At 39.2% G+C, this 26,675-nt stretch overlaps 1 protein-coding gene across 6 annotated transcripts; it reads right to left on the bottom strand.

The window, feature by feature from the left end:
* LOC105442832 (scaffold attachment factor B2) lies at window positions 1-26,675 on the bottom strand. 6 transcript variants are annotated; one of them, XM_030972372.1, is made up of 12 exons: window positions 26,502-26,675; window positions 18,984-19,068; window positions 18,279-18,301; window positions 14,499-14,651; window positions 13,924-14,043; window positions 12,970-13,003; window positions 9,577-9,985; window positions 8,375-8,415; window positions 7,570-7,679; window positions 6,435-6,584; window positions 5,185-5,434; window positions 1-4,959 (listed from the first exon to the last, which is right to left on the bottom strand). In XM_030972372.1, the coding sequence occupies exons 1-12, from the start codon at window positions 26,634-26,636 to the stop codon at window positions 2,708-2,710; spliced, it is 3,762 nt and encodes a 1,253-aa protein (XP_030828232.1). In that variant the 5' UTR covers window positions 26,637-26,675; the 3' UTR covers window positions 1-2,707. The 6 variants fall into 6 exon arrangements, with proteins under 6 accessions (XP_030828232.1, XP_030828231.1, XP_030828230.1 ...); XM_030972371.1 differs by having other exon boundaries at window positions 5,185-5,413; window positions 9,577-10,018; XM_030972370.1 differs by having other exon boundaries at window positions 9,577-10,018.

Raw genomic sequence — 26,675 nt, forward strand, 5'->3', positions numbered from 1 at the left:
TTTTCTGATGTAAGTTTAATTTATTCTGAGTCACTGTTAAAAGAACTTACATATATGCAATCCATTCATAGTTACACAATATCAGTTTGCTCAAGACATCTTGGCTCGATTGGGGTGGATTTTTAAATAAAGGAAGGGGAGGGGGACCGAAATAAGAAATGACGATTGTAACATTCAGATATTAGGATAGGAAATCGCCTGTACATATCCCTATATATCCCTTGATTGTAATATGTGTCAGGTCTCGACCATATTCATCTTATAGCAACAAACATTCCCCTTTTAAAAAATCTAGAATATAAAAAGTCATATGATTTCCTGATGACAAATCCTCAACATAATAAATGCACATGTAGTGAAACAGTCAAAGACTAGTTATTTAAAAAAAAAAAAAATATTTGACATGTTTTAAAAAATAATGTGTATATGTGAATTTTTAAAGAATACATGCAATATGCAAAGTCTGCTTAGATATAACATAGAATGCAGGTGAAAAAAGCTTAATTAATATTTATGTGGACTTGCAAAGAACAATAATCATGTATAACGATAACTAAATCTTGAGGTATAAAATGAAAAAGAAAAAAAATCCTACTAGAAAGGTCATGAAGTCTAAAACGCAAGGAAAGAAAAAAGTTAGATTACAAAAATCACAATATGCGACTTTGGTTTATATGTGTGCAATGCAACCAAGAAGCATCAGGTCATCATGCATGCAATATGATAAGTCTGCTTACATATACAACATAAAGTACAAGTGAAAATAGCTTTATCAATCAGAGATATGGATTGTCAGAGAGAGGGAAAAAGTTCACAACAGGCCCAAAAAATACTGAAAGGGATTTCCCTCCACAAATATGTACAATTATTTACAACAATGCAATAATGGCCATACTGTTATGATTTCAATCAAGAATTATGAATAATAAGCACATTTATGGGATTTCATTACTTTTTGAAATATTTCTTGTCAATGAGAGAGAGGTTGAACACATGTGCATTAATTGGCACCTATGTCTCATAATACACAGAACATTGCTTTCATTTCAAATTCTCATGTTCCCCATGTTTTAATATAGGAAACGTCCAGTTCCATCCAGTAGGCAATGTGTCAACAAACATCTAAGCACCAAGCAAATTGCTTTGTCAAATCACCTTCTTGTAATGTGAGTTTAAAATGGTGTATTTTTATACCCTCACATTTTAATGTTTTAGTATTCCCTTCTCATTACTTCAACAATTCTGATAAATTTTAAAGAATTATTCAATTTTTGTGTGAATCTCAATTCCTTTAAAATTAAACAAGAAAATATCTCTTTGTGTTACTTTTTACTACTTTTCATACAAAAGAACTGTGTGATTCTGAAATAGTAGTCATATCATTAAGCTTTACATCTTCTAACCAAATGGGTATCAATCAATATCAACATCTGTTTTTTTTCTTACACGATACTAATGAGACCTTCCTCTTAATCTAACAAAGCTGCAAAAATGAAAAATTACATGTTCAAATTCGACACACAATTTGCTTACCTCTAAATTGAATCAACAAAAATATAATAAATTAGGCAAACTTCCCATGTCAAAGGAAATTACTTGAAAATCATCATATTTACAAGTATGTGTGCTCATCAACTATAATCACTCGAATTGATCCAAATGCATCATATATTTAGCCTTAATCATCATACATGCATTAACTGAACTCCCTTTAATTTAAAAAGTGAATGTGAAAATCGTGGTTATCCATCTGTCAAAAAAAGCAAAGCACTGATACTATATTCCATCGGTAAAAACAAATACACTTCAATGTCATGTGTGTTAAGGACATAATGTACACATCTTGAAAGGTAGAAATGAGTTTTTATAACAAGATTATTCATGAATACTGTTTAAGAAGAATAGAAGACATGGACTATTTACAAAGGGAATGAATAGCAATGGGTGAGACTGAGTATCGGCACAAAGATCTTACCAGGCAAGTATAAAACTGCTTCAAGGTTTGTACATGTATATATGTATTCATAACCAATGACATATTGCCCTGCAACATCGGCAGCAGTATGCACTACATGGGACCATGCGAGGTACGAGGTACAACTTGGGAGGAGAGGGAAATGCAATGGTCCCTTGTCACATTACTATCATACTCTAAATCTACAAGCTCTGCTTAGTACAACATCAGCTGAAATGAGCTGGACCTGACAGCTTAACAGGAAATAAAAACAATTCAATAGCTTTGGATACAGCAACAAAGGTACTGTAGATTTTGATATGTTGTTCCAAAGCTACACCAACTCCTTATTCTGAATCTAGAATGTGATGCAAATACATGTACATATTTCTTAGTCCTGGCTGTTACACAATAAATCTAAACCAAAATATTTTTTGAGGAAGGAATATGCTTGCATAACTTTCAGCACAAAGAGAATTCAACTCATTTTTGTTTTCTTCAGTGGACAGTACTTGATAAGGGAATATTCTGAAATTCAATTGAAACATCCACTCTCAAAAATTTGATGAAATGTATACAATATGTCACCTAGATTCTTCATAAGAAATTATTCAATTAAAAAGGAACACGGTGAATATTTTTTGTTAAAAAGAGCACTGTACCAAGATGCATATAATTAGGGAACCTTCTCTCAAGATTGAACACACCTAACCTTAGAACTCGTGAATCGAGGATACAAAAGATGAATGAATCTTAGAATCTGCGCATCCCCTGTGTACCTTGGAATGAATCAAAACGAGTATCAGCTGGTAAATTGTGCCGTTCTAATCCATAGCTAGACCCACCTGTGCTTGCATTCATACTGCTTAGGAGGTTACCGAGAGCATTATTGCCAAATGCTGCGCTACTACCAAAGCTGGATGCTCCCCCAGCACCAAGCATGGAGTTGAGTGGTTGGGAACTCTGAGACATGCTTGAGGCAAGGGAGGAAGACATGGCAGCTAGGGAATTACCTCCACCCCATCGCTCTTGTTGCGTGGCGAGACTTGGGTCCATCCTTCCAGCATTCCACTTTTCTCCTCTGGAAGCAGCTCCAATCATACCTGTGCTGATGTCACTGCTAGGGTGCTGTCTTGGCAAGGGATCCTGTATCATTGGTCTGTCGTTGAAACTGCCCATAGGACGACTGTCATTGCCCCCAGTCCATCCAGTGGTGTCCTGGCTCATGTTCTGCGGGAAATCAGGCATCCTGTTGCGACTGAAGGTAGAAGGGTGTTCAACGATCTCTCTGGGAGCTGGACGCTCATGGTGGTGATCGATGGTTCTGAGCTCTACTCTACGGTCACTGGTCTGACGAGTAGCCTGGTTCTGCTTCCATGAGTCATGGTCTCCACTGGTGACTCTTCTAGTATCACTACTGGATGAACTGCTATGATGATCTTGCTTCCAGTTATCCCCTCTGCTTGCCTGGGGCTTGTTTCTTACTGGAGATGATCTACGCTGAGCGTGTGTATCACCCCCTGCATCAAAGCGATTCCGGTCCTGGTTGAAGTTACCTCTGTCCCTCTCTGGCTCTCTGCCTCCCCTAGCATAGGTGTCGGAAAGAGGGCGATCTCTCTCCCTGTCATTTCTTCGCCTGTCTTGGAACCCAGTGTTACCACGGTTGTTGAAATCTTCTTGTGGAGCTCTACCCGCTTGATTATCAAATCTTTCAGTGCGGCTATTATCAGTGCGGCTACTGTCAGTGCGGCTACTGGTAGCTATGACACGCCTCTCGTCCTTCTCTCCACCAAAGCGCCCAGGAACATGGGGTTCCCTCCTGGGAGGTTCATCTCTTTTAGGTGGATCCACACGGCGAGGTGCTTCCTGTCTCGGATGTGGGGGAGCAGCGTTTCTGGGCTCTCTGGTTTCTCTGACATCTCTCCTTGGGAAATTCTCTTCCCTCCTATTTGCCGATCTTCGCTGAGGTTCTGGTCTACGAGTGGGTTCTTCTCTTCTTGTAGGTTCTTCTCTTCTGACTGGTTCTTCTCTTCTTGTGGGTTCCTCTCTCCTAGCAGGTTCCTCTCTCCTTGTTTGCTCAGCCCTCCTTGAAGGACCTTCACGACGTGGCAACTCTTTCCGGGTATCTTCTCTTCTTCCTTCAGATCTCCTGGGTTCTTTTCTGGAGTCATCACGTTTTGAATCTTCTCTCCTCTCTTTTCTGGGTTCCTCTCGTCGTGGAGCTCCCCTGTCAGGTCTCTGATTCCTTCCATCATCTCGGAATCTTCCCCCGACACCGAATCGTCCACCTGGCTCATCACGTCTATCATTTCCGCGTTGATCTCTCCGATCAAATCTTCGATCATTTCCCATGTCTGGACCTCTCTGGTTCATCATTCCTCCAGATACATCCATAGGGGTTGGTATGACAACAGGGGGAGGTAACATGCCTGTCTCCATCGCCATTCTCCGCTTTTGCTCTCCCATGTATGGATCCATCTCATGCATGGGCATACCTCTGGCATCCATTGTGCGCTTCATAGCTGTACGGTGCTCTTGCTCAATGCGTAACTGCATGTTCAGAGCCCTTTCTCTTTCCAACCTCTCCTGCTCTCTCTGTCTCTCTTGCTGAAGGCGGATTCGTTCTCGCTCCAGCCTCTCCCTTTCCATTCGCTCCTGCTCGAGTTGCATTCGTTGCATTTTGAGCTGTTCACGTTCCCTCCTAACCTTGTCTTCTTCCTCCCTCGTGCGACGTCTCAACAAGTCTCGCTGCCTCCTGAACTGTTCACTTCTTTCCCTCTCTCTACGTCTCTCAGCCTCTCTCATCTCTCTTTCTCTATTCTTATGCCTCTCTTTGTCACGTTGCTCTTTGATCTTATCAAATGATAGAATGTCTTTCTTGTCCTTCTCTTTATCTTTATCAGTCTTCTCTTTGCTGTCTGACTGTGCTGTGGTATCCACCTCAGATCCTGGTTCTGTCTTGATGGTTGGTTTCTCTTCACCTGGTTTGGCAGGGGATTTTCCAGCTGAAAGATAATAAGATGAAGTGTAAATATTCTAACTTAGTTTCAAATAACAAAATACAAAATGACATGATATTCTCTGTAAAAATAGAATACATTTTGGGCAGTGCAATTTGTTGAGAAGCTTGCATTGGGGTCCCAGCTTCATACTTTCAAGTCAACTCTTTTTCCTTTTTCTTGGCAAAGCAATTTAGAAATGATTGAAAAGTGCACTGTTTGTTATCCTACCTGGGGATGTTGCAGGTGGTTTCATGTCCGTGTTATCTTCAGTCTTCTCTTCACCAGTAGCAGGCTTTGCCTCCTCTTCTTTCTCTGTCTTCACTGCTACGGTAGCAGCATTGGCCACTTCTTTGGCTTTCTCCTTCTCCCTCTCCTTCTCTTTCTCCTTCTCAGCTAGAAGCAGGGATGGTGGGATCAGAGGTGGCTTCCTACCTCCTGGTACAGGGTCGTTACCAGCCTGGGAAGACAATGACAAAGGCTGCAATCACTAGGCGATGTCAATCATATTTGCCATAGATAATGACACTGACAATATCTTAAAGGGACTATGTCCCATTTGCAGGCCAAAAAATGAAAAAGTTAAATTTCAACTGCATTTGAAAGATAATACTAATTTAGAACTTACCTAAAAAAGGTGGGGCTTGAAAATGTCTTCAAGTGGGAAAATAACGACTATTAGTTGTCAAATCGACTTTAGGGCTATAGAGCTCAAAAGTAATAGTCTTGATTTTCAGACAATTGTACCGAATGGTCATACATTTTATGCTGCACAAAGATTCAATCAGTTTAATCTTGGCCATCACAAGAAGTGGGTTATTGATGTAGACAAATGCTCATGTACCCTTTACAACTCTTTTCATGTATGTGATTAACAAAGAAGAAAAAAAGCCAGTCAGTCACTCAATAGTGTCCGACAGTGAAGTCTAGCAAGTTAACGGTTTTCCTTGCATAATTTGAATATGAGGACACTGCTAACGTTTTAATTTCACAGATAGGACATACATGACATATTCATAATTTCTGCAAAGTTCTACAGCATTTGAGGTTGGCTGCAAAAGGGACATAGTACCTTTAACTGTCTCTATTTAAATTCAAGGAACAGGGATCTATAAGATTTTGTTGTAAAAACAAATGAAGCATTTTGCTTCAGTCCAATATACTGTCTATCAGCTCTTCACAATCTTCTCCCCTAGTGTACACTTTATACAATTTGAAGTTCCAACTTCTTTATGAGTCTTAAGATGTAGACATCTAAATGGATGTATAGACATGCTGACGATAGTCCCCCTCCTTCAGTTACTGTAGTAAACAGCTTTCATCTGATCATGTAGACTATTTCAAGCCAAGTGATTCTTCAAACAGTTCTTTGCTGTTAGCTACCTTCAGATTAATGTGGAATGACTTGGCTTAAGAAAGTCATAGGAGTGGATGAAAGCTTGGCTGGTTAATTCTAAAGCTTTCTTAAAAGTAATTCTTACCCATTCAACGTGGATAGTTCTTCCATGAAGCTCAGTACGATGGAGATGGTTCATAGCCCTCTGAGCCTCAGAGCTAGCAGACATCATTACAAAGCCATAGCACAAGGTTCCTGGGCTACGGGCATTGGTCACGACCTTGGCACCAGCAACCTAACAGGAGAGAATAAAGATCAATGAAGCAAGATGTTCTACAACAGGGCTTGACACAAACAGGAATTCAGTGCACAAGGCTCCCCACTCCCATTTTTTAATTTTTTTATTTGGACCCCAAAAATGATGATATTTAAACAGGGAGTGTTTGCATAGAGACATTACAGATTGCAATCAGAAACCCCTTATAAAATAAGTTGAACATTTCTTAAAAGTATTTGTAGCTTATTATTTTCTCTCTAGAATCATTCTTGAGAAGAAATCTGCACCACTTAAAAGAGCATTTTCACTTCTAATTCTAAGACATATGGGCATTGATACAAAGTAAGAATGTTTGAGCCCAGAGAAACTTATTTTAGTATGTCTCACAAATGACATCATCATGAAGGATACAGGTAATCTATACATGTAATGATAATCACATAGAGTTACTCTAGCATGGCTTGCTGGCCCCACAGGCCACAGTACAGTCAGATGGGGAATTCCGATTACCATGCACAAACAATATTTTAACCATGGATTTATACCAGCCAGGTGATGACACATGATAGTTCAAGAACAATTAAACAAATCACACATTTAATCATTCTACTGGGTATTTTGTTCAAATGAAGAATCAAGAAAACTTAAGATAAACAAAGCTCACATCAGAAAAGAACTTTTCATTATGACCAAAGTTATGTGATTGCTACATATCTGTCTTGGAAGATATTGTATAATCAGGGTTTTAGTGAGCACTAACAAAACAAAAAAATTCTTTCTTTTTTTTCTCCATAAATGAACATTAATCATCTTTTTCAATAATCATATTTTTATTCTTTTGGCCACGATGCTAGGAGTCCATTTTTTAATGTAGTTAGCGAATGACTTATAGTTACAAACTGTAACAACAACAAAACACCAAAAGCTCCTAACCCATTGCCTACAGGGGCTTGGTGGTTCCTGTATATTTAGAATAGTCAACTGAATAGTCAATAAATCTTACCTTTCCATACTTGCTGAAGGCAGCTTTCAGATCGGCAGCACGAGTAGTCTTGGAGAGATTACACACCCAGAGGTTACGGCCTCCAACCCTTCCAGTGCCTGGACGACGCTCTATGGAATAAACATCAACAAGAAAATATTGTAAGGAGACGGTCAAATGCACAGGTACTATTTATTTACCTCCCATACCAGAGCAAGATAATTGGTGTGAGGCACTTCAAAATAAAAACCAGATATATGCAGACAATCATAAAATTGGAGAGGTAACACCACCTGTAATCTACACAATTGAGGTAGACTTCAATAGGACTAGGCCACAAAGTTCTTATTCATTACACTATCAATGTCCAGAATATATTGCTACAGTCTCTATGCAGGGGACGAAAATGAACTTCATCAGGAGTGTAAAGCAAACATTATCAATCTTCTATTACCCTAGAGTCTCTGAAAAAATAAAAAAGGTCGTCAGGTGAGAAAAAGGCAAATATTTTGAAGCACTGACCTTTCATTTGAAAGCCATTGGTAGTTCATTGTGTACAATCTAATTTCATGGGAATTTAATGCTTACTAAGATAACAGAGCATAGCAATCCTGAACTGTACCTCTCGAACCTCTCTGGTACGAGACATACACTTACCACAAAAATCATACATGATTATCATAATTTGTTGATAACTTTTCCATGACTTTTAGTAATTTTTGTTTACATGAGTTATACAGGCCTGGAAATATGTTATCAATTTGTCCACATTTTTTTTTTTTTAATGACCTCAGGAACCCTGGGTAAATGATATGAAGATACTAACCTTTCTCTGAACCAGGTTTGCCAGTACCAGAACCAGTAGAGCTGTAGACAATAGTGATAAATAATGGGTGTTAAAATCTGTCTTGTTAAGAGCAATTTCCTCTTTTCTTCTTTTTTTCTTCTTAGACCTCGCACCGTACATTTAATTTGCCACATACATTGTTTTGGAAAAAATTTCAGTTACTCTTTCACTGTTTTTTCTACATGTCTAATATTCTTTTCCTTTACCAAAGACCAAAGTACACACGCATCCAAAGTAACTGTATTTCACACCACATGCACACAAACAATCAAATCAGAGGTTCATATTCATGCATCTCCCTCAACACATTATAAATACTTGCATTTCAATTCTCTTGTTAACAACATTTTGTTACACTACATGTATATCCCACAGACATGCAAATGTTTTACATACTACATATGAAATCCATCTTCAGTCTTGAAAAATTAACCTCTTAGTAAAAGAAAAATTATGAAATTCCTCTGAGGCCTTATAATTTATAATCCTGTGAAGTATCTCCAATAGGTAGCAGGTAATTATTCTACTTCTTCACTACAGCCATTTCCAAAGAATACTTTTTGCTTTCACCAAATTACAAAACAAAAATTGACAGAACATTCTAAAGTTTGATTATCTGATCACACTCTGGCTCTTGCCTATTTGGAACATTTATATATATATATATACATGTACATACTATAAGAAAAGTATGCATGTACATAATTGGTAGATGTGGTAAAACTCTGCACAACTTGTGTAGGTACCAACTTATAATCTGCATTTTATGCTCAATACTTTGTACGATACGAGTCTTTCAGGTGTACTGAGGTTACTACAGTACTAACCAGCTTGTCAATTGTCAACTACTCTATCAAGATAGTAAGGAGTGGGTTTTCAGGGGGTATTTAAGTACCATGAAAACATCTTTCGACAGGACCATTTGATTTTCAAATAGCAGTCACTACTTGCATCACCATGTAAAAATTCAAGTTTACTGATTTGTGTAGTATTGTTTGAAAGATATGCTCTCATCTTGTTATATAATTGAAGGAAATGCCAACTTGACACTAAAACTGATCCACTACTGCCCTTGTCAGTGTTAAGTCTTGGCTTTGTCTCTGCCAGTTTGACCAATAATTTAGATCCAGGGCTTCTCTAATCTTACTTTGAAAGAAATGGATGATGTGATGGCAACAAACCTTCTGCGCTGGGCATCTGTGGAGTCAACTGATTGGGAATCTTTCATGTCCCCAATTGTGTCATTGCTAGTAGTGTTATCACCAGCTGTCTCCTCATCCGTCTTGCTAACGGCTTGTTCAGCTTGCTCAGACGTATCTCCTTCATCTTTCTTCTCCTGTCCTTCAAACTCCCATTTCTCCTTTCCAGGCCCAGATTCCTTCTGTGTTCCTGCATCGGTCTGGACGGCTGCTGCTGGATCTTCAGCTGTGGCTTTGCCTTCTGGTTTGGTTAGATCTGCTTCAAGCTCCAAGAGAGACGAGCCATCGACATGGACTACCAGGGACTCGTTATCAACTTCTTGCTTCTCTGTGGATGATGTATCGCCAGTTTCCTTCTCCATCTTGTTGGAATCAACGGCATCTTTGGGGCCTGCTGAGGTTAACCCGGAATTATCTGTTGCAGCTGAGGTTTCAAAGTGATCTTCATAAGTAGAGCTTACAAGCCCAAAAACATTTGCTGCTAAATGTGGTCATGGGAGGTAGATATTTCATAGCCGTGAAAAGTGATTGAAAACAATGAAATTATTAGGAAACCACAATTGAAACAGCAAAATCTGTTAACTTGCACCGTCTTCTCTCTTGGTCAGAAGCTGGGCGGTTGCTATACTTACCTAGATCTGCAGCACCTTCCCTATATAGCAAAGGCAATGCATTATACTTGTAGAAACATTGTTATATATCCTCAACTCAAATTTAGAATGTGTATTCTTAATGATTTATTAGAACTTTGGCAATGTTTACGTTTCTGTGGCTTTACATACAGCATAAACAGTTCAGTCACATTGACAATTTTCAGTTGGTGTGCTGAAATTGATTGGCCTTTATTGAGTGTTGACATCCATGTTCATTGGTTAAACCCTGTGATATGAAGCTATGACTGTGGTTTGGGCGATTTGATGATGCTGAGAAGATATCAGTCTCAGTGTTTGCTGCAAGAGCAATTTCTTGTTCTCTTGGTTATTGTCATGTTCTCTGCTTACAGATAAAGGTACAAAGTTGGTTGTCACTATTACAGCTGCAGATGAAAGCTTTACATTTTTTCCTGTCCATGAATGTTGATCGATGCCATATCTTGATGTTGTAGCTCCAGCATAAGTGGACATACCTTACGAACAATAAGGCATGGAAGTCACCTTCAGAGCACCAGTCATTCGCCAATACACTGCATTTCTTGTGATGACTTCGGTGATTTGAAGAAAGATGACAGCGATTGAGGATAGCAGGAACCGCAAACTATGTTTACGTGACGTGCCTTCTTTCCATGATCTGTCCAGCACATAAACACAGCCAACTGTTGATATTTGGTGTGGTGACTGATAATCATGCAGTTATCATATATCCACCAAGGCTAACCAGCCTTCATGGTTGCAAGTTTATTGGAAGTCAGTGTATAATGTTGAGAGGTGATGAGTTGTATCTGCACATGGCCCAAAGTCCAGGTACTCCTCAAGATGAACAGCAAAAATCTCATCATCAGTTACAGATTGTGTAGATTGGAAATGCTGTTCGACAATGCTGACAAGTTTTTCTATTCACTGGAAAGTGAACATCTTGGCCATTCTGATGTTCACTGTTTATCTGGCAAAATGCAGTTGTTTGGTGTAGAGATGCAGAGGTTACTTCTATTCTTGCCACTCCTCTGTTCGAATGATCCTCAACAAATCCAAAGGCCATCTCTTACATGCCTCTGTAGCAGAATGCTTGTAACATCTTTCCAGCAATCCAGAGTTCAAGAGTTCTAGTGTTCAAGAGTTCCAGTGTTCAAGAGTTCCAGTGTTCAAGAGTTCTAGTGTTCAAGAGTTCACACTAAGCCTGAGTCATTACGGTTTTTGTGCTAAACGGATAACCGTTAAAAGTATACGGGCGGTTTCGTTTAACCGTTAAATAATAATCTGAAAAAGTGAAAATACAGTATTTGTAATAGTGCTGTAGCTCGGAACCCTGCTGGTCTTCAGACTGTCGGGCTGAGCATTCCGAGCCAGACTATGGCACACATTGGGTCATCCTGATAAACAGAGACCAGTAATAAACAACATAAAACATGTCTTATTATTCCTCATCTGAATCTGATATCATGATTAACCTTGCAAAGTTACTCTGTGAAGATAGCTTGATCTGTGACGTGTTTATATACCGTATGCCTTTGCAATGCAATGTTTGCACGTGGTCAGGGAGAGAGCTCCCTGCATGTATCATTGCCATATGAAAGTATGTGCAAGTGTGTATCACACACATCCAAGACACACCCTGCAATGAGCTGATCCAAGTTAGTGACCAATCAGGAAGTTTCTCTAGCTATGTGGGTGGAGTTTGATACTAGTATAAATTATAGGTTGGTGACCGCACGTGCTTTCACCGTACCGAGTTCAGTGGGAGGTCAAGAAGCCACGCCCACATGTGTGCATATGACAAGCATGCGCTCTCCATCTGTGTGTATGTACAGTGTATTTGGGCGCCGGAGGTTTGTGTGACTGAGAGAGCATGCATGGTCTAGCATGTACCTGCATGGACCAGGCATGCAGTGACATGAGAGAGTGAAGTAGACAAGTGAGACTATCAATAGAAAGGGAGGCTGTGCATGTTAATCGGCTGAATTGAAGAATGATCAAAAACTTAAATTACTCACAATATCCAAGACTTTGTTGATTGATATTTCTAAAACTTCAATTATTATTGTTATCATTATTTTTGCATTTTATTTATATATGAACATTAATATTTTAGGGGGCGAGTCGGCAAGGGATGGATATTAATATTGAGAGAGAGAGAGAGAGAGAGACTCGGGGACAAGGGATGTGAGAGGAACTGAACATCGAAGGTGTGTAAACATTTAGAACTTTGCTTGTGAGAGTGCAGTAATAAGAAAAGGTATATGAGCGATGAACACATTGCAGAGAGAAGGGAATAAAGAGGGTGAGAAAAGAGAGAAGGGGGCTGGTTGTTTTATTGTTTACAAATTCATTCATGGAGATTACTGCTGCCAGAAAGCTGGCGCGCAGCGGACAGGGTGTAACATTACACTGCGGTTTCTTTGATTATCTTTATCATCGGCTATTAGCACATTCCAAAGTGTATGCAAATAACTGTTAAACGGAGCAAGAAATGCCAAACGGTTTTGATGAATGCGGTCGGATAACCGTCGGTTAAACGGTTTGACTCAGGCCTAGTTCACACAATCTAGAAATCTCCCACATCTCTTTCTTCTTGTTGTAAAAGCCACAGAAACATGCCAATATTAAACCTATCACTAAAATACCCACCCCCTTAATTAACCACACAAATGTGCTTTAATTTCAATTAATCTTATGTCTAACATAATTCTAGCAGTTACTGCCTGGACAACGATGGTCTTACCTTTGGTTTCTTCCACCTGGTCACCAAGTGCTTCCTGTATAGCAATGAAAAGACAGTAAAGAACATGCTCATCTTTCATTCCTTCTACCAGAAACAATTTCAGTCTTTATACAGTCTAAATTGATTTCTAGTCTCTGTTTCTATTAGCTGGCTTAATGTGTTTCATGTTAACATGAGCTTCATTAACCCTATATAGCCCAGGCTATTTTGAAACTGCATAGCCCGGGGGGGGGGGGGGGGGGCTTCTACAGCCCCCCCCCCCCTATGATCTCGGCCATGAAACGACCGATCGCCGCGAAAATTTGCATACATGTCAAGTGAAGTGTATAGGAAACTATGGTAATTCAATTTTTTGAAAAATTATCTCATTTGCATATTTATGGTAATTTATGCACATTTTTGCCTATAAATCAGACATTATTCATATTTAAGCATTCTTTTTCACTACATATATTTGTTAGACCATTTGGAATAATAATACAACACAAAAAATTGAAAAAACAGGGTTATTCCTTATGTTATCTTTTGTTTTGATAATTTCTTATGAATTTCTTTGTTTTTTAACTTATGTATTTTATTGTTTTTGTTGTTTTATTTCATTTCCAACTATAATTCAACTATTTTGACCCCAAAATAAACATCTAAACTATAAACAAGACCAAATAACCAATGTTTTATCTCTTTATTTGAAAAATGAGATTTCCATATGTTGTGGGTACCCGGTAGGATGCGACCGTCATTGTTGGTCAAACAGTTTTTGAGCGTCAAGTAACGCCTGGCTGGAATGCTCCCCAGGGAGTGGAGATTGTGCACACATTGTGTGCGGGCAAGCACTGAATCTAATGATCGGGGTAATAGTATATTTGTAAAGCGATCAGAGACATTGTATTAAACGCTATATAAAAGCTAAATATTATTATTATTATTATTAGATATTCTGCCGAGTGGACTTACATCTTCAGTGAGGAGTTGATCATCGTCAGCGGTGATGTTGATAGCATCATCATTGATATCATCAAGGTCACACTCCACTGAATCAATAACAGACTCAGGGTCAATCTTCCCCATTACATCCTGCAAAAACATAGGGATTGATGAATGGTGATCAAGAAATACATGTAATGGATGGCTCTGAGGCATACTGAGTATACAACTGAATTAAAATTAAGACTCTCCTATCATTAAACACTCATGGTCAACAATTACTTTGCACAATCCTTTGATTTTTCAGTGTGAATACTCACACTTGATGATCAGAAATTACAAATGATTCTAAAAGTTGGGTTATCCTTAACAGTTTAAACTTATCAGACAGGGGAAGCGGAATCTATCCCACATCCCTCGTATTTCAGCTGCAACATTTATAAAAAAAAACATTCAAGGGTTACAATTTAGCAGGCCCCTGCATATTTGTAACTACAAACACATGTATAAATTGCATATTTTGTAAAAATTTCCCCAGGGTGCAGCACCTGGAATATATGCCTTCATGCAATTTCTTATATAACAGATAGATGAGAGATTTATACCTCGTCTGTCATCTGGAAGTCTAAACCACCAGCATCGATACTCTCTTGTGAGAGACCATCCATAGACTGATCACCAGTGGAGTCTACCTGGAGGAACTCTCCGTCCATCAACTCATCTGGTTCCAACTCTTCCATGTGATCTTCGTGCTCCTCCTGAAAACAAAAAACAACCAAATGAAGAACGTGAAAATATCATCTTCATGACAGTGCTTGCTTCACTTGGGGGACTTGATTTATAATTTGAGATTATCTACCAACATGGGATAGTTTTTCATCTATAGGACAAGTAATATCTAGCATACATATTATACAATGACTATCATGACTAATATTCTGACACCATAATGCTTAAAAATTGACATTTAATTATTTTCCCCAAAGTTTCAACTTTTTTCCTGCTTTTATCGATAACATAATTTTACTCACAAAAACGTATGCATCACATACAATCCACGAACCCATTGTGCAACTGATCAAAACTCTTGCTACTGGCAAAAAAGGAAACTGAATAGATTGCTTTACAAACCAAACAGGAGTGAACATTTGCAATAATAGGACTATTTCAAGCACACACCACACCCTTTGTCCCTGGACAATACACAGTTATTCCATATTTAAACAGTCCTTCCTTATCCAAACATACTACAGTGCTGTCTAAATGACAAGGTCAAGAGTATGATGGAAAATACTAGAAAAGGGCATGGGCTTGAGAAAGAGAAACAAATATGACTTTATAGGGTAGTCGATTAGGTTGACAGAATTTTGTCCACGTGTACAAACGAAAGAGAAGGGAACATATTTGACCAAATCTCCCCTGTGGAAAATATTGAGAGTATAGACTACAGGGTTCTTGTTAATAGCCGGCAACCGGCTATTTTTTCCGGCTGTAACGGCAATCGTAGCCGGCTGTAAGCCTCTCCAAAAAAAAAAAATAATAATACAAAAATCACATCATATTCGGTCAAGTCGCTATCTCAAACCCTGCTGGTCTTCAGACTGTCGGGCTGAGCATTCCCAGCCCCGGACTATGGCACAAATTGGGTCATCCTGATAAACAGAGACCACTAATAAACAACATAAAACATGTCTTATTATTCCTCATCTGAACTTGATATCATGATTAACCTTGCAAAGTTACTCTGTGAAGATAGCTGATCTGTGACGTGTTTATATATGCCTTTGCAATGCAATGTTTGCACATGGTCAGGGAGAGAGCTCCCTGCATGCATCATTGCCATATGAAATTATGTGGAAGTGTGTATCACACACACCCAAGACACACCCTGCAATGAGCTGATCCAAGTTAGTGACCAATGAGGAAGGTTCTCTAGCTATGTGGGTGGAGTTTGATACCAGCATAAATTACAGGTTGGTGACCGCGCGTGCTTTCACCGTACCCAGTTCAGTGGGAGGTCAAGAAGCCACGCCCACAAGTGTGCATGTGACAAGCATGAGCTCTCCATCTGTGTGTATGTACAGTGTATTTGGGCGCCGGAGGTTTGTGTGTACATGTGTGTGTGACTGAGAGAGCACGCATGGGCTAGCATGTCCCTGCATGTCCCTGCATGGACGAGGCAGGGACATGAGTAAGACAAGTAAGACAAGTGAGACTCGATAGAAAGGATGGCTGTGTTAATCGGCTGAATTGAAGAATGATCAAAAACTTAAATTACTCACAATATCCAAGACTTTGTTGATTGATATTTCTAAAAATTCAATTATTATTGTTATCAATATTTTTGTATTTTATTTATATATGAACATTATTTTAGGGGGCGAGTCGGCAAGGGATGGATATTAATATTGAGAGAGAGAGAGAGACTCGGGGGAGAAGGGATGTGAGAGGAACTGACCATCGAATGTGTAAACATTTAGAAAGTTGTGAGCTGAGAGTGCAGTAATAAGAAAAGGTACATGAGCGATGAACACATTGCAGAGAGAAGGGAATAAAGAGGGTGAGAAAAGAGAGAAGGGGGCTGGTTGTTTTATTGTTTACAAATTCATTCATGGGAATTACTGCTGCCAGAAAGCTGGCGCGCAGCGGCCAGGGTGTAACATTACACTGCGGTTTCTTTGATTATCTTTATCATCGGCTATTAGCACATTCCAAAATGTATGCAAATAACGGTTAACCGGAGCGAGAAATGCTAAACGGTTTTGATGAATGCGGTCGGATAACCGTCGGTTAAACGGTTTGACTCAGGCCTAGTGTGAAACTGTGATTGATTTGGCGATGCACGATTCGATTCAGAATACGAGCGCTGCACAACCGGTGCGGCACGCTATACACATACACTGTCACAGAGACTAGACCGTAGACGTACGTTCGTAAACAAGCTCAAGCCAGCGAACTCCGCTCGCAATAATTTAAAGAGGCCAGCTCCAGAGCTCGCTCTGCGTCCAAATGATCACCCGCATTGGCATTGCTATTTAAACTTCGTAATCCTAAGTTAGATCTACCGTATTGTGAATAAAAAATGAAAATTTGTACTCATATGTACTCAGAACTTTGTCCAACACCGATATAATCCTTATATCTATTTGATAATTGTTTCAATACAACAACAAAAAGGTTTTTTTCTGGATCTTTTCTTTTCGTGTTTTACTTTTACTTTTAGCGATCTATTTTACCGATTCGAAAAACAGAGGTGGCATATTGCATATAAACGTTAAGCGCATGGCGATTGGAAGAAAAGTACCGAAAACTATTTTTTTTTCGTAGGCCTAGAGTCTATAGAAATAATTATTAATTATTATTTTTTTAATTTTTTATCGCAAACGATTTTCTTCACTGACAAGGTCCTGTAAACGTCAGTTAACCGTTTTTGCCCAGGACTACCTTGTATCATTATCATGTAATTCAAAATTGTAGATTCATCACAAATATGATTGATTTATCAGAAACAATAATGGAGCATTTTCATTTCATATTGTATATCATATGAAAAGTAAGTTATTCAGCCAAAATATTCATGATCTTTATCATTAAACTATGGCTCATACAGTGTGGTCATATCTTCAAAAATAAGGCTAAGATAGCACCAGAGAGCATCTAAAACCCTAAAGCTTCCAGGGCCCTTGGGCGGGCCCTGGACCCCGGCCGCAAGGGACTTCGCGCTTCGCGCTCGTGATGTGCGCTTTGCGCACATGGTGATGTGCGCTACGCGCACAGAGATTTTTCTTTTGCAATTTTAGTAGCCTCCTGTAAATCATAAATAGCCTGCTATCAGAAAAATTAACAAGAACCCTGAGACTAGTGAACTTGTTTCTCAATATTATAAAGCACCCACGATTTTCTGGATTTTTAATTCAAGCCGTATATCCCATTCGTGTATTATTCAACATGGATTATGGCAGCTCACATGCAGAGTTTTACACTCATAACATGCTACAGTGTTAATAGGGTTTTAGGCTAAATTAGTATTTTTAACAACTTAATTAACAATCATCTTTCCTAAGCCTGATGTCAAGTAAATACTAGCCAATGTATAGCATATAATGCAACACAACACTGCTGACATTGTGATATGCAAGCAAGTAAAGACACAGTCTATCACCTCATCTCTATCATAATAACTCTTTTAACACATAAGAGGCATCTCGACAATGAAGGCCTATTCCATGGACTCAGCACTTATTAGCATGTAGATAAAAGAAGATTTTATACAGAAATGTTTAATTATCTTTAATATTTTTAATGTTTACACAGTAATCATCTTTAGATTATAAACAAAAAAATAAACAAAACATGGATTGTAGAAAGTATACAAGCATACTTACGTCTTGTCTGCCAGCTGATCTCCCTGGAACAAACAAAAAAAATCAAAATGGTTACAAAATGTTGACTCCTCAAGATGAACAAGTTCTCTCATTAGAGCAGAGTGTAGCTTTATTATCATAGTGTCATGAACATGAATGCTTTTAGATGGAGACATATTACATGTACACACAAACCATTCAAAAATGGTCCGAGATGTCTGACTTTTATCAGACCTTTGAAAGATGGTTTGGACTACAGCCTTTAGTCCACACAGACGTGATCAAACTAATGAATGGTCATTGGGAGGAGAGGGTTTGAATTATCCATGTGTGTGTTACTACACATCTTCACATTACACAGAGCTTCACACTAACTGTTTTCAAAGGGGTCTGGATTGCAAATTGTCATGACATCTCTGCTAGAGCAGCTGGCTAAAATTTAGAAATTTCAGGGAGGGGGGGGGGGGGAGGGGTTCGGACTTGGATTTTGGGTGACCTATTTATGCCCTGGGTCCATCTTAGTGTTCAGCCCTGCATTAGGTATTCAACTATTTCAAAACATCTACATATTACTACAAGCCGCCAGAACATAAGGATTATACTACCATGAATTTTTGCTGAGTTTTAAAAAAATGCATGTTATCATCCAACATGGATAACAAAAAAGAAAAGTGCAAAGAAAACAAGGAAGGGTTACTAGGGTAAGAAAATCTTGGAAGTGCTTACTTGGTGTAGCCTTTCTAGATGTGCCTTTGGCACCTGATCCATCTATGATAACTGTGTTTGGATCTGCACCTTCTCCAATCAAGGCCTGCAAAATATAAGTATAATTATTTAGAACGAGTTGGAAGAAAAAGAGTGATTTACAATACAGATTCAGAGGTCTATAAGAAGGGAATCCTAACACTGCACATTGCTAGACAATACTTTTACCATCTCCTACATAACTGTAACATAAGTATACATAAGGTGTTAAAAAAAGATGTTGTTTTGCCCTTTGCGACGGACACCAAAATCCCCAATTCTCACTCTTCTTCTGCCCTAGATTCGAAATCCTGCTAGCATAAACAAGTAGACCGGCCTTGTGTATGTGTATATACCATGCACTGCACCAGCTGGAAACCAGCGTGTGACGTGTACTATGTCGCCATGTTTTTTGTTTTCCCTTGGGCGACGTTCCCGGTTTTGAGTTTGTTGGCGATGGTCGGTGTTTTGAGAGAAAAAACAAACAAAAAACATGGCGGCAGAGTAAACGTCACACGTGCATCCAACTGTATGCCTGGACGTGTCCACGACACTTAATTAAAGGCTTATGCACATCCTTCATTTCCACCTCTACCCTACCACATAAATGAGATTAACATCCGTTTGTCCTCGTATCCCTAGTGCCATGGTGAATTCCAGAGTCCGATGGAAATAAGCTTCATTGGAGGATATTGTTTGAAGCATACATCATACAAAACAAAGAATTTCTTGTGATATTTTTATCTCATTTGAAGGTTTTGACGCTACTTGTAACAGAGGATCTTTCTAAAATGATGAAATTAACAGCAGTTAAACCACTTTCAACAAGGTGGTTTTATTGTTTCTTAGGAGATGGCCAACTTTCCAGATTATGACGCTCAGCCACAGAGATGCGAACCTTCATCAACAACAAAAAGTTATCTTAAAAGGAAAAAACATTATTTTTTATAAAAAAAAAAAAAATGGTATTTTTCAATAAAAACTCTCTCACCATAACATATTGCCCAATCCAGCAGCTTCAAAGAAATAGGCGATTATGTAAAATGATGTTTTATAACATGAAGTGTTAATGACCGGTCATTAGTAAAATTATGTGTAAGGCAAAATAAATGCCTGGCTTACATGCACGCTCTCATTTGATAAGGATCTGCTTTATAATCTTATAAACAATGATAATTGATACGGAGGATTAGCTGCAAAACGTACATGTCAGGTGCACATACGCGTGTACGTGTACGTCTGTGATAGACCAGAGTCATCACAGGTTTTGCCGAACCTGGGTTTGACTTTGACTTGAAAAATTAGGGCAGGAACCAGGTCCCCGGGAATTTTCACCACTGACACTAAAAATTGTGTGCATGCTAAGTAAGGCTGTGCACAACCGTGTAATGAGGTACCCGAGTACACTCCCAGGCTTACAAGCCAATACTCGAATATTCGGATGCCATGTTTTTTAATTTTTTGTTTTGCCACCACCATACCAGGGGAGCAGTATCCCAGGTCCGTCTCCGAAAACTCACGCAGTTTTACTTCGAGTTGCAGTTGAAGGCGCTGCTTAAATAATAATAAAAATAACAGTAAACAATGCTGTTTTAACAACCAAAGATGGCAGAATAATCCATTTTCCTCCGAGTCCAAACAAAAATCCGGACATTTGGTCCCAGTTTCTGAGTGGTGAGTTTGACAGTGATTGACTGGGAAACATTTTTACCAACGGTACCATGCCAGCGCCTGGCGCTCTCCCTGGGTAAGCTTCGGCCTGGACAGTGCCAAGTGACCAGGATTTTTTTTTTTTTTGCGGCCGAATATTCGAGTACGAGAAATCGTACTTGAGTAGTTGTCAACAGTGCGAGTACTCGACCTTTCGACTACTCGTCGCAGCCCTAATGCTAAGATTAAGTTGCTGTTGTAATAATGCCAGGGAAAAGACTTTAAAAACAATTAAATAATCAATTTAATTAAATAAAGATGCTTTAAAAAATAAATGGATATCGTTTCAGTTGATGGTAGGTGTTTTTTATCGCTCTAAAATTGAGGCTCCAACAGTGCAAGACAGGAATCATGCTTCGAGGTACTGAGTGCGTTCAGAAAAGGAAGTCAAAATATGACCACCTGAACTCATATAATGTGAAAGTCTGTGTACAATTACTACAAAGTCAATGTAAAATGCATTGAGAAAATCATCTCGGAATCCGTTTTTCGCATCATATGAAACGTCTGCGAAAATTAGTGCTGTAACATCACAGATATCTCCAATTCCGTTTAACCGCCAGTCAAAACCGGACGGTTTTCTGTTAAACAATTTTTTTTTTTTTTAATTTTAAAAAAAAACTAAAACAAACTTAAAAAAATTTTAATTTTTTTTTTTACCGACTCTGTCGGCAGCAAGCCAGGTCCGTGAGAAAAAGCGGGAAGGACTTTCATTTAGCTGCGAAGTGCATTTGAAGGCGCCGATTTGTGCTTGTGAACTTGCCACAAATAATAAAAGTAACAATGTCGTTTTTAGAAGAATGTGTAAGATCATTAATGTAAATTAAAAACAGAAGGGTACCTAGGATAGAACCTTGTGGAACACCATTTTTTATAGAAAAAAAATTGAGGAATTATTATTATAAACTACATATTGAGATCTATTACAAAGATTACTTTCAAACCAAGATGACTGACAAATTTGAGTGTTGTTCTAGTTTCGAGTGGTGAGTCAACACACAGATTACTGAGCTGGGAGACATTGCCAGGCATAGTGCCAGGTGGAGGGGCATACATCGAAACTTTTTTTTTTTAAATTTAAAAAAAAAAAAAAAAAAAAAAATTTAATTAAAAAAACAGGAAAACGAAACCGTCCAATTGAAAACGGAATCCGCCATGGGTGGTCGCATACCGGACGGTTAAACGTTTGATTACAGCACTAGCGAAAATGATCGTCTTTGTAAACGAGGACCAATGCGTCCTCAAAAACAAGGATCGTCTGCAAAACAAGCAGATGTTCCATATCTTTGATCGGCACATTGGCGAAGCAAAAACGGTTTCCGGGATGATTTTCTTGATGCATTTTACAATGACTTTGTACAGAAACCTTCACATTATGAGCAATAAATCCTTGGGAAGACGGACAACCCATAAAGGTAGTCGGTCAACTAGGGTTATTTGCCCCTGGGGAATCCAAATTTGGCATAGCCAGCGGGCGGTTAGGTAACCGAAACCTGCAGAGCACCGATGAAAAAAAACGTCCACGAAAATGCAGACGATCCTTGTTTACGAGGACGCATTTTGTCCCCGTTTATGAGGACGATCCTCATTCTCGGACCAGCGCCCCTACTGATTATGAACGATAAATCCTTGGGACGGACAACTCGTAAAAGTAGACAGTGAACTGAGGGTAGGTCTATTTTACGACCAAAAAAAGACGTCCATGAAAAATCTTCATTTCCGTTATTATTTTTCCTCGGTTATTTCGATGATCCTTATTCTCGGACGAGTGGCCTTATTGATGATTAGAAGTGTTCTTCAAATGAACTAGATGGAATTCGACTGCGCACAGTCGAAAATGATGCCTCCGTCATAGAGCAATTTTACAAACCGAAACGGAAGAAATTTTTCAAATTCAAGTTCAATTGTAATCCATTAACATGTTCTCAGAATATCATGATTACAAGCAATTTCTCATAAACATATATGACCCTTTGATCTTTGACCTCATGACCCTAAAATCTACTCAGTTCATTGGCTCTGCAAGATTTCCTGAGTTAAATAGTAATCCATCTGTCAGTTCTAATGAGAATGCGTCCACAAGCTATTTTTGCATACATAATGAGCCCATGACCTTTGATCTTATGAACCATTCATTGGCTCTGCAAGATACATAAATGATCTAAGTTTGGCAGGAATCCATCAATCTGTTCTAATGATAATACGATCACAAGCTATTTTTGCATACATAATGAGCCGCATGACCTTGACCTTTACCTCATGACCCCAAAATCTAATCAGTTCATCAGCTCTGCAAGTAACATACATGACCTAAGTTTGGCAGGAATCCATCAATCGGTTCTTGAGATAAGGCGATCACGAGCTGTTTTTGCATACACAATGTGCGCCGTGACCTTTGACCTCGTGACCCCAAAATCTAATCAGTTCATTGGCTTTGCAAGATACATACATGACCAAAGTTTGGCAGGAATCCATCAATCGGTTCTTCAGATAACGCGATCACAAGCTGTTTTTGCATACATAATGAGCCCTGTGACCTTTGACCTCGTGACCCCAAAATCTAATCAGTTCATCAGCTCTGCAAGATACATACATGACCAAAGTTTGGCAGGAATCCATCAATCGGTTGTTCAGATAACGCGATCACAAGCTGTTTTTGCATACATAATGAGCCCTGTGACCTTTGACCTTTGACCTCGTGACCCAAAATGTAATCAGATTGTTTTCCTATAGTGATACACACTATCACTAAGTTTGAAGTTTAAATCTCCAGTGGTTCTTGAGATATCATGATAACAATCTCAATACAAGGAATTTCATAAGTTGACCTCTGTGACCTGTGACCTTTGACCTACGTACTCCAAAATCTAATCAGATCGTCTTCCTATGGTGATAAATACTATTCCCGAGTCTTAAGTTTAAATCTTAAATGGTTCTTGAGATATTGTGATAACGGTCAAACGGGACGGACGGACGGACGTACGGACGGACGGACGGACGTACGGACGGACGTACGGACGTACGGACGGACAACCCGAAAACATGATGCCTCCGGCACCACCTTCGGTGGCGGAGGCATAAAAATATTATTTCATCTAAATTTGGTCGGCAATCCTATACTTTAGTGTGTTTTATTATTTTGGGTTTCTAACTTCAGTTAACAGCTCTACGTGCATATCATAGGGTTAGGGTTAGGGTTAGGATTAGGGTTAGGGTAGGGTTAGGATTAGGGTTAGGGTAAGGGTTAGGGTTAGGGTTAGGGTTAGGGTTAGGGTTAGGGTTAAACTGAAGTTAGAAACCCAAAATAACAAAACACACTAAAGTATAGTAAGGATAACCATTTGGTCTTAAAGTAGGGTGTCTGAACGATTTTTCAATTTTCAATTTGGGATCGTTTTTCACCATTTTTGTTTGATATTTGAATAAAAAATGATATCAGAATAATACATTTCAAATTTCAAGTCTCACCGATGTTTCTATCAAAAGTAACAGCCCCTCCAAAACGCTGGTATATTCATATCATTTTGGTCAAAATCGACGAAAAAGACGTCCACGCAGAGTGATGTTGTTTTGCTAAATTTAGCCAAACAGCTGTATCGCGCGATATGCAAGCGTATGCATATCGTACGCATGCTGCTAAGCCAATCCGCGACTTGCAGCTTGAGCTACGCTGTCTCCGTGACATGTGCCATTGACTAGTATGGTTGGCGTTCGTCGCACAAAAAACCCGGAAGTGAATGCACGTTATAGTCAATGGCAATATCGCGGAGATGTCTCCGCGATATTGCCATTGACTATAACGTGTATTCACTTCCGGGTTCTATGGCGGGAACGGCCACCCATACTTTCATTCACTATAAGCGCACATGTTACGCGATGTAACCATGGTTTGGACTGAGCGGAGCTCACGCCTCCCTAATTAGCTGATTCCAAAAATGTGGGAAGGGTATTTTCAAACTGTTATAACAAATGATCCCTTGGGGCTAGCGAAAAAAAAAGCATCTGGATATTATCCTTACGTCTAGCCCTGCTTAAGCCGCGGGGTGGCAGCTCAGGAAAGTGGCAAATTTTGGAGCTAGGATGCAAACAACATTTCAATCGCTGTTTTGACCAAGATATTTTTAGAATTCTGGGGGTGGCCCCCGATGGGGAATATGGAGAAAAACCTGCTCTTTCATATGACACCTCATTTATTGAGTTTCACCTTCAGGATCATTTGTTATAAAGGTTTGAATTTCAAATTTTTTCATAAAATCATTGACCAATTTTGGATGGTCGCGCAATGCACGTAGACCACATAGGGAAGCGTACAATCTCTATGGGAAGGGTTTTAGCACACAACATTGGGTGCGCGATCAGACACCCTACTTAAAGTGAACAAAACTCGTAGCATCTCATTCATCTCGGTCCGGCCGAAATCGAACCAACCAACCAACCCAAAAAAGCTCTGCTAGCTCTGGACAGTGACTCACAAGATCTACAGCCTTTTCACACACAGCTAAAATTCTATAAACATGATTAGTATAAACGTGTTTGAAACGTGTTTAAACTAATCACGAGCCTTTCACACACAGAAATTTCGTTGCGATCGTTAATCGTTTCGTGATTAACTACTGCTCGTAAAATGCGCAGTAGAGCCATTGCGCATTGAAGGTCAGGTCATATCAAACAGAGCGGTCGCTCCATCCAGTTTAAACACGTTTAAACACAAAAAACCTTTCACACACAAAATGTCAAGCTCTTTAGGTCTGGATACGAACTTCGTATCGGCAGCCTGCTTTTAGGGGCGTATGCATCGCGACTTCGTATCTATCCCAACATCATATAAACGATATTCACACTGGGAAAATGTTTCTATAAACATGTTTAAAACTGTTGAGTGATTCTCATCATCTCTGGAAACGATGAATTTTAGCTGTGTGTGAAAAGGCTGATAGAGGTCTACCGTATACCGTCTATCTATGCAATGCCCAGCCCGCGCATATTTTTTTTACACAACTGTTTAGCCACTTTAGTCAAATATACTGTGCAAACGACTAGAGATAGAGTCTAGCATTACCCTTAGCAGTTTTGTTCGATTGCTAGAGCTGTACATGTGTACATAATACATACTCGTTATTTGTTTCGGATTAAATCTATCCTCTCTTCTCTTAATTTCATTATGTATTTCTGTGTTCTCCTTCAATCTATCCTCTTCTCTTTTGTCATGTATTTCTTCTTTTTCTTCAATCTATCCTTTTTTCTCCTTCGTTATAGACCTATAATTTCTTTGATTTTCCTTCAATCTACCCCCCAGTTCTCCTTCGTTATGTATTTCTTTGTTTCTCCTTCAATCTATCCTTTTCTCCTTCGTCATCTATCTGATAGATTCCCTTCCTCCTTGTATTCCCTGTTTTAGTCTACATCTATGATCCTCTTAGCTCTTCAATTATGTATTTCTATGTGTTTCCTTTGACTTATCCTCTTCTCTTTCCTTATATGTATTTTCTTGTTTTTCCTTCTCCATATCCTCTCAACTATGTGTTCCCCTTTCTATCATCTTCCCTTCCCTGGGTGTACGTGCTTGCGCTTGCACATAAGTGCGCTGACGACTTAGACTCTTTTACCAGAGCACTTCTTGGACATTTTTCGCGAAAATGGCTAAACAGTTGTGTAAAAAAAATATGCGCGCCCAGCCCATACGGACGGACTGTGCGGCATGCAGCATGCAGTGTGCAATGTAAAGTTCACTCACTCTCACTCAGTCCCAGCATGTTTTTTATATTTAAGACACATTTTATAAAATTTTACCTTTTGCAATCTCTCGACAAGTACAGCCTTAACTCCACTCTTGTCTAAGCCTCTCTTTTCAAGCTCGAGTCGCAAATCTACAACTCGCAAATCTGCGATTTTCCTTCGAACAAAATTATCATCGTAAGACGCCATGATGACGATAAGCGCTACTTTTAAATCACGTGATTATAC

The sequence above is a fragment of the Strongylocentrotus purpuratus genome, unplaced genomic scaffold (assembly GCF_000002235.5).
Source record: "Strongylocentrotus purpuratus isolate Spur 01 unplaced genomic scaffold, Spur_5.0 spur5_scaffold_6, whole genome shotgun sequence".
Classification (NCBI taxonomy): domain Eukaryota; kingdom Metazoa; phylum Echinodermata; class Echinoidea; order Camarodonta; family Strongylocentrotidae; genus Strongylocentrotus; species Strongylocentrotus purpuratus.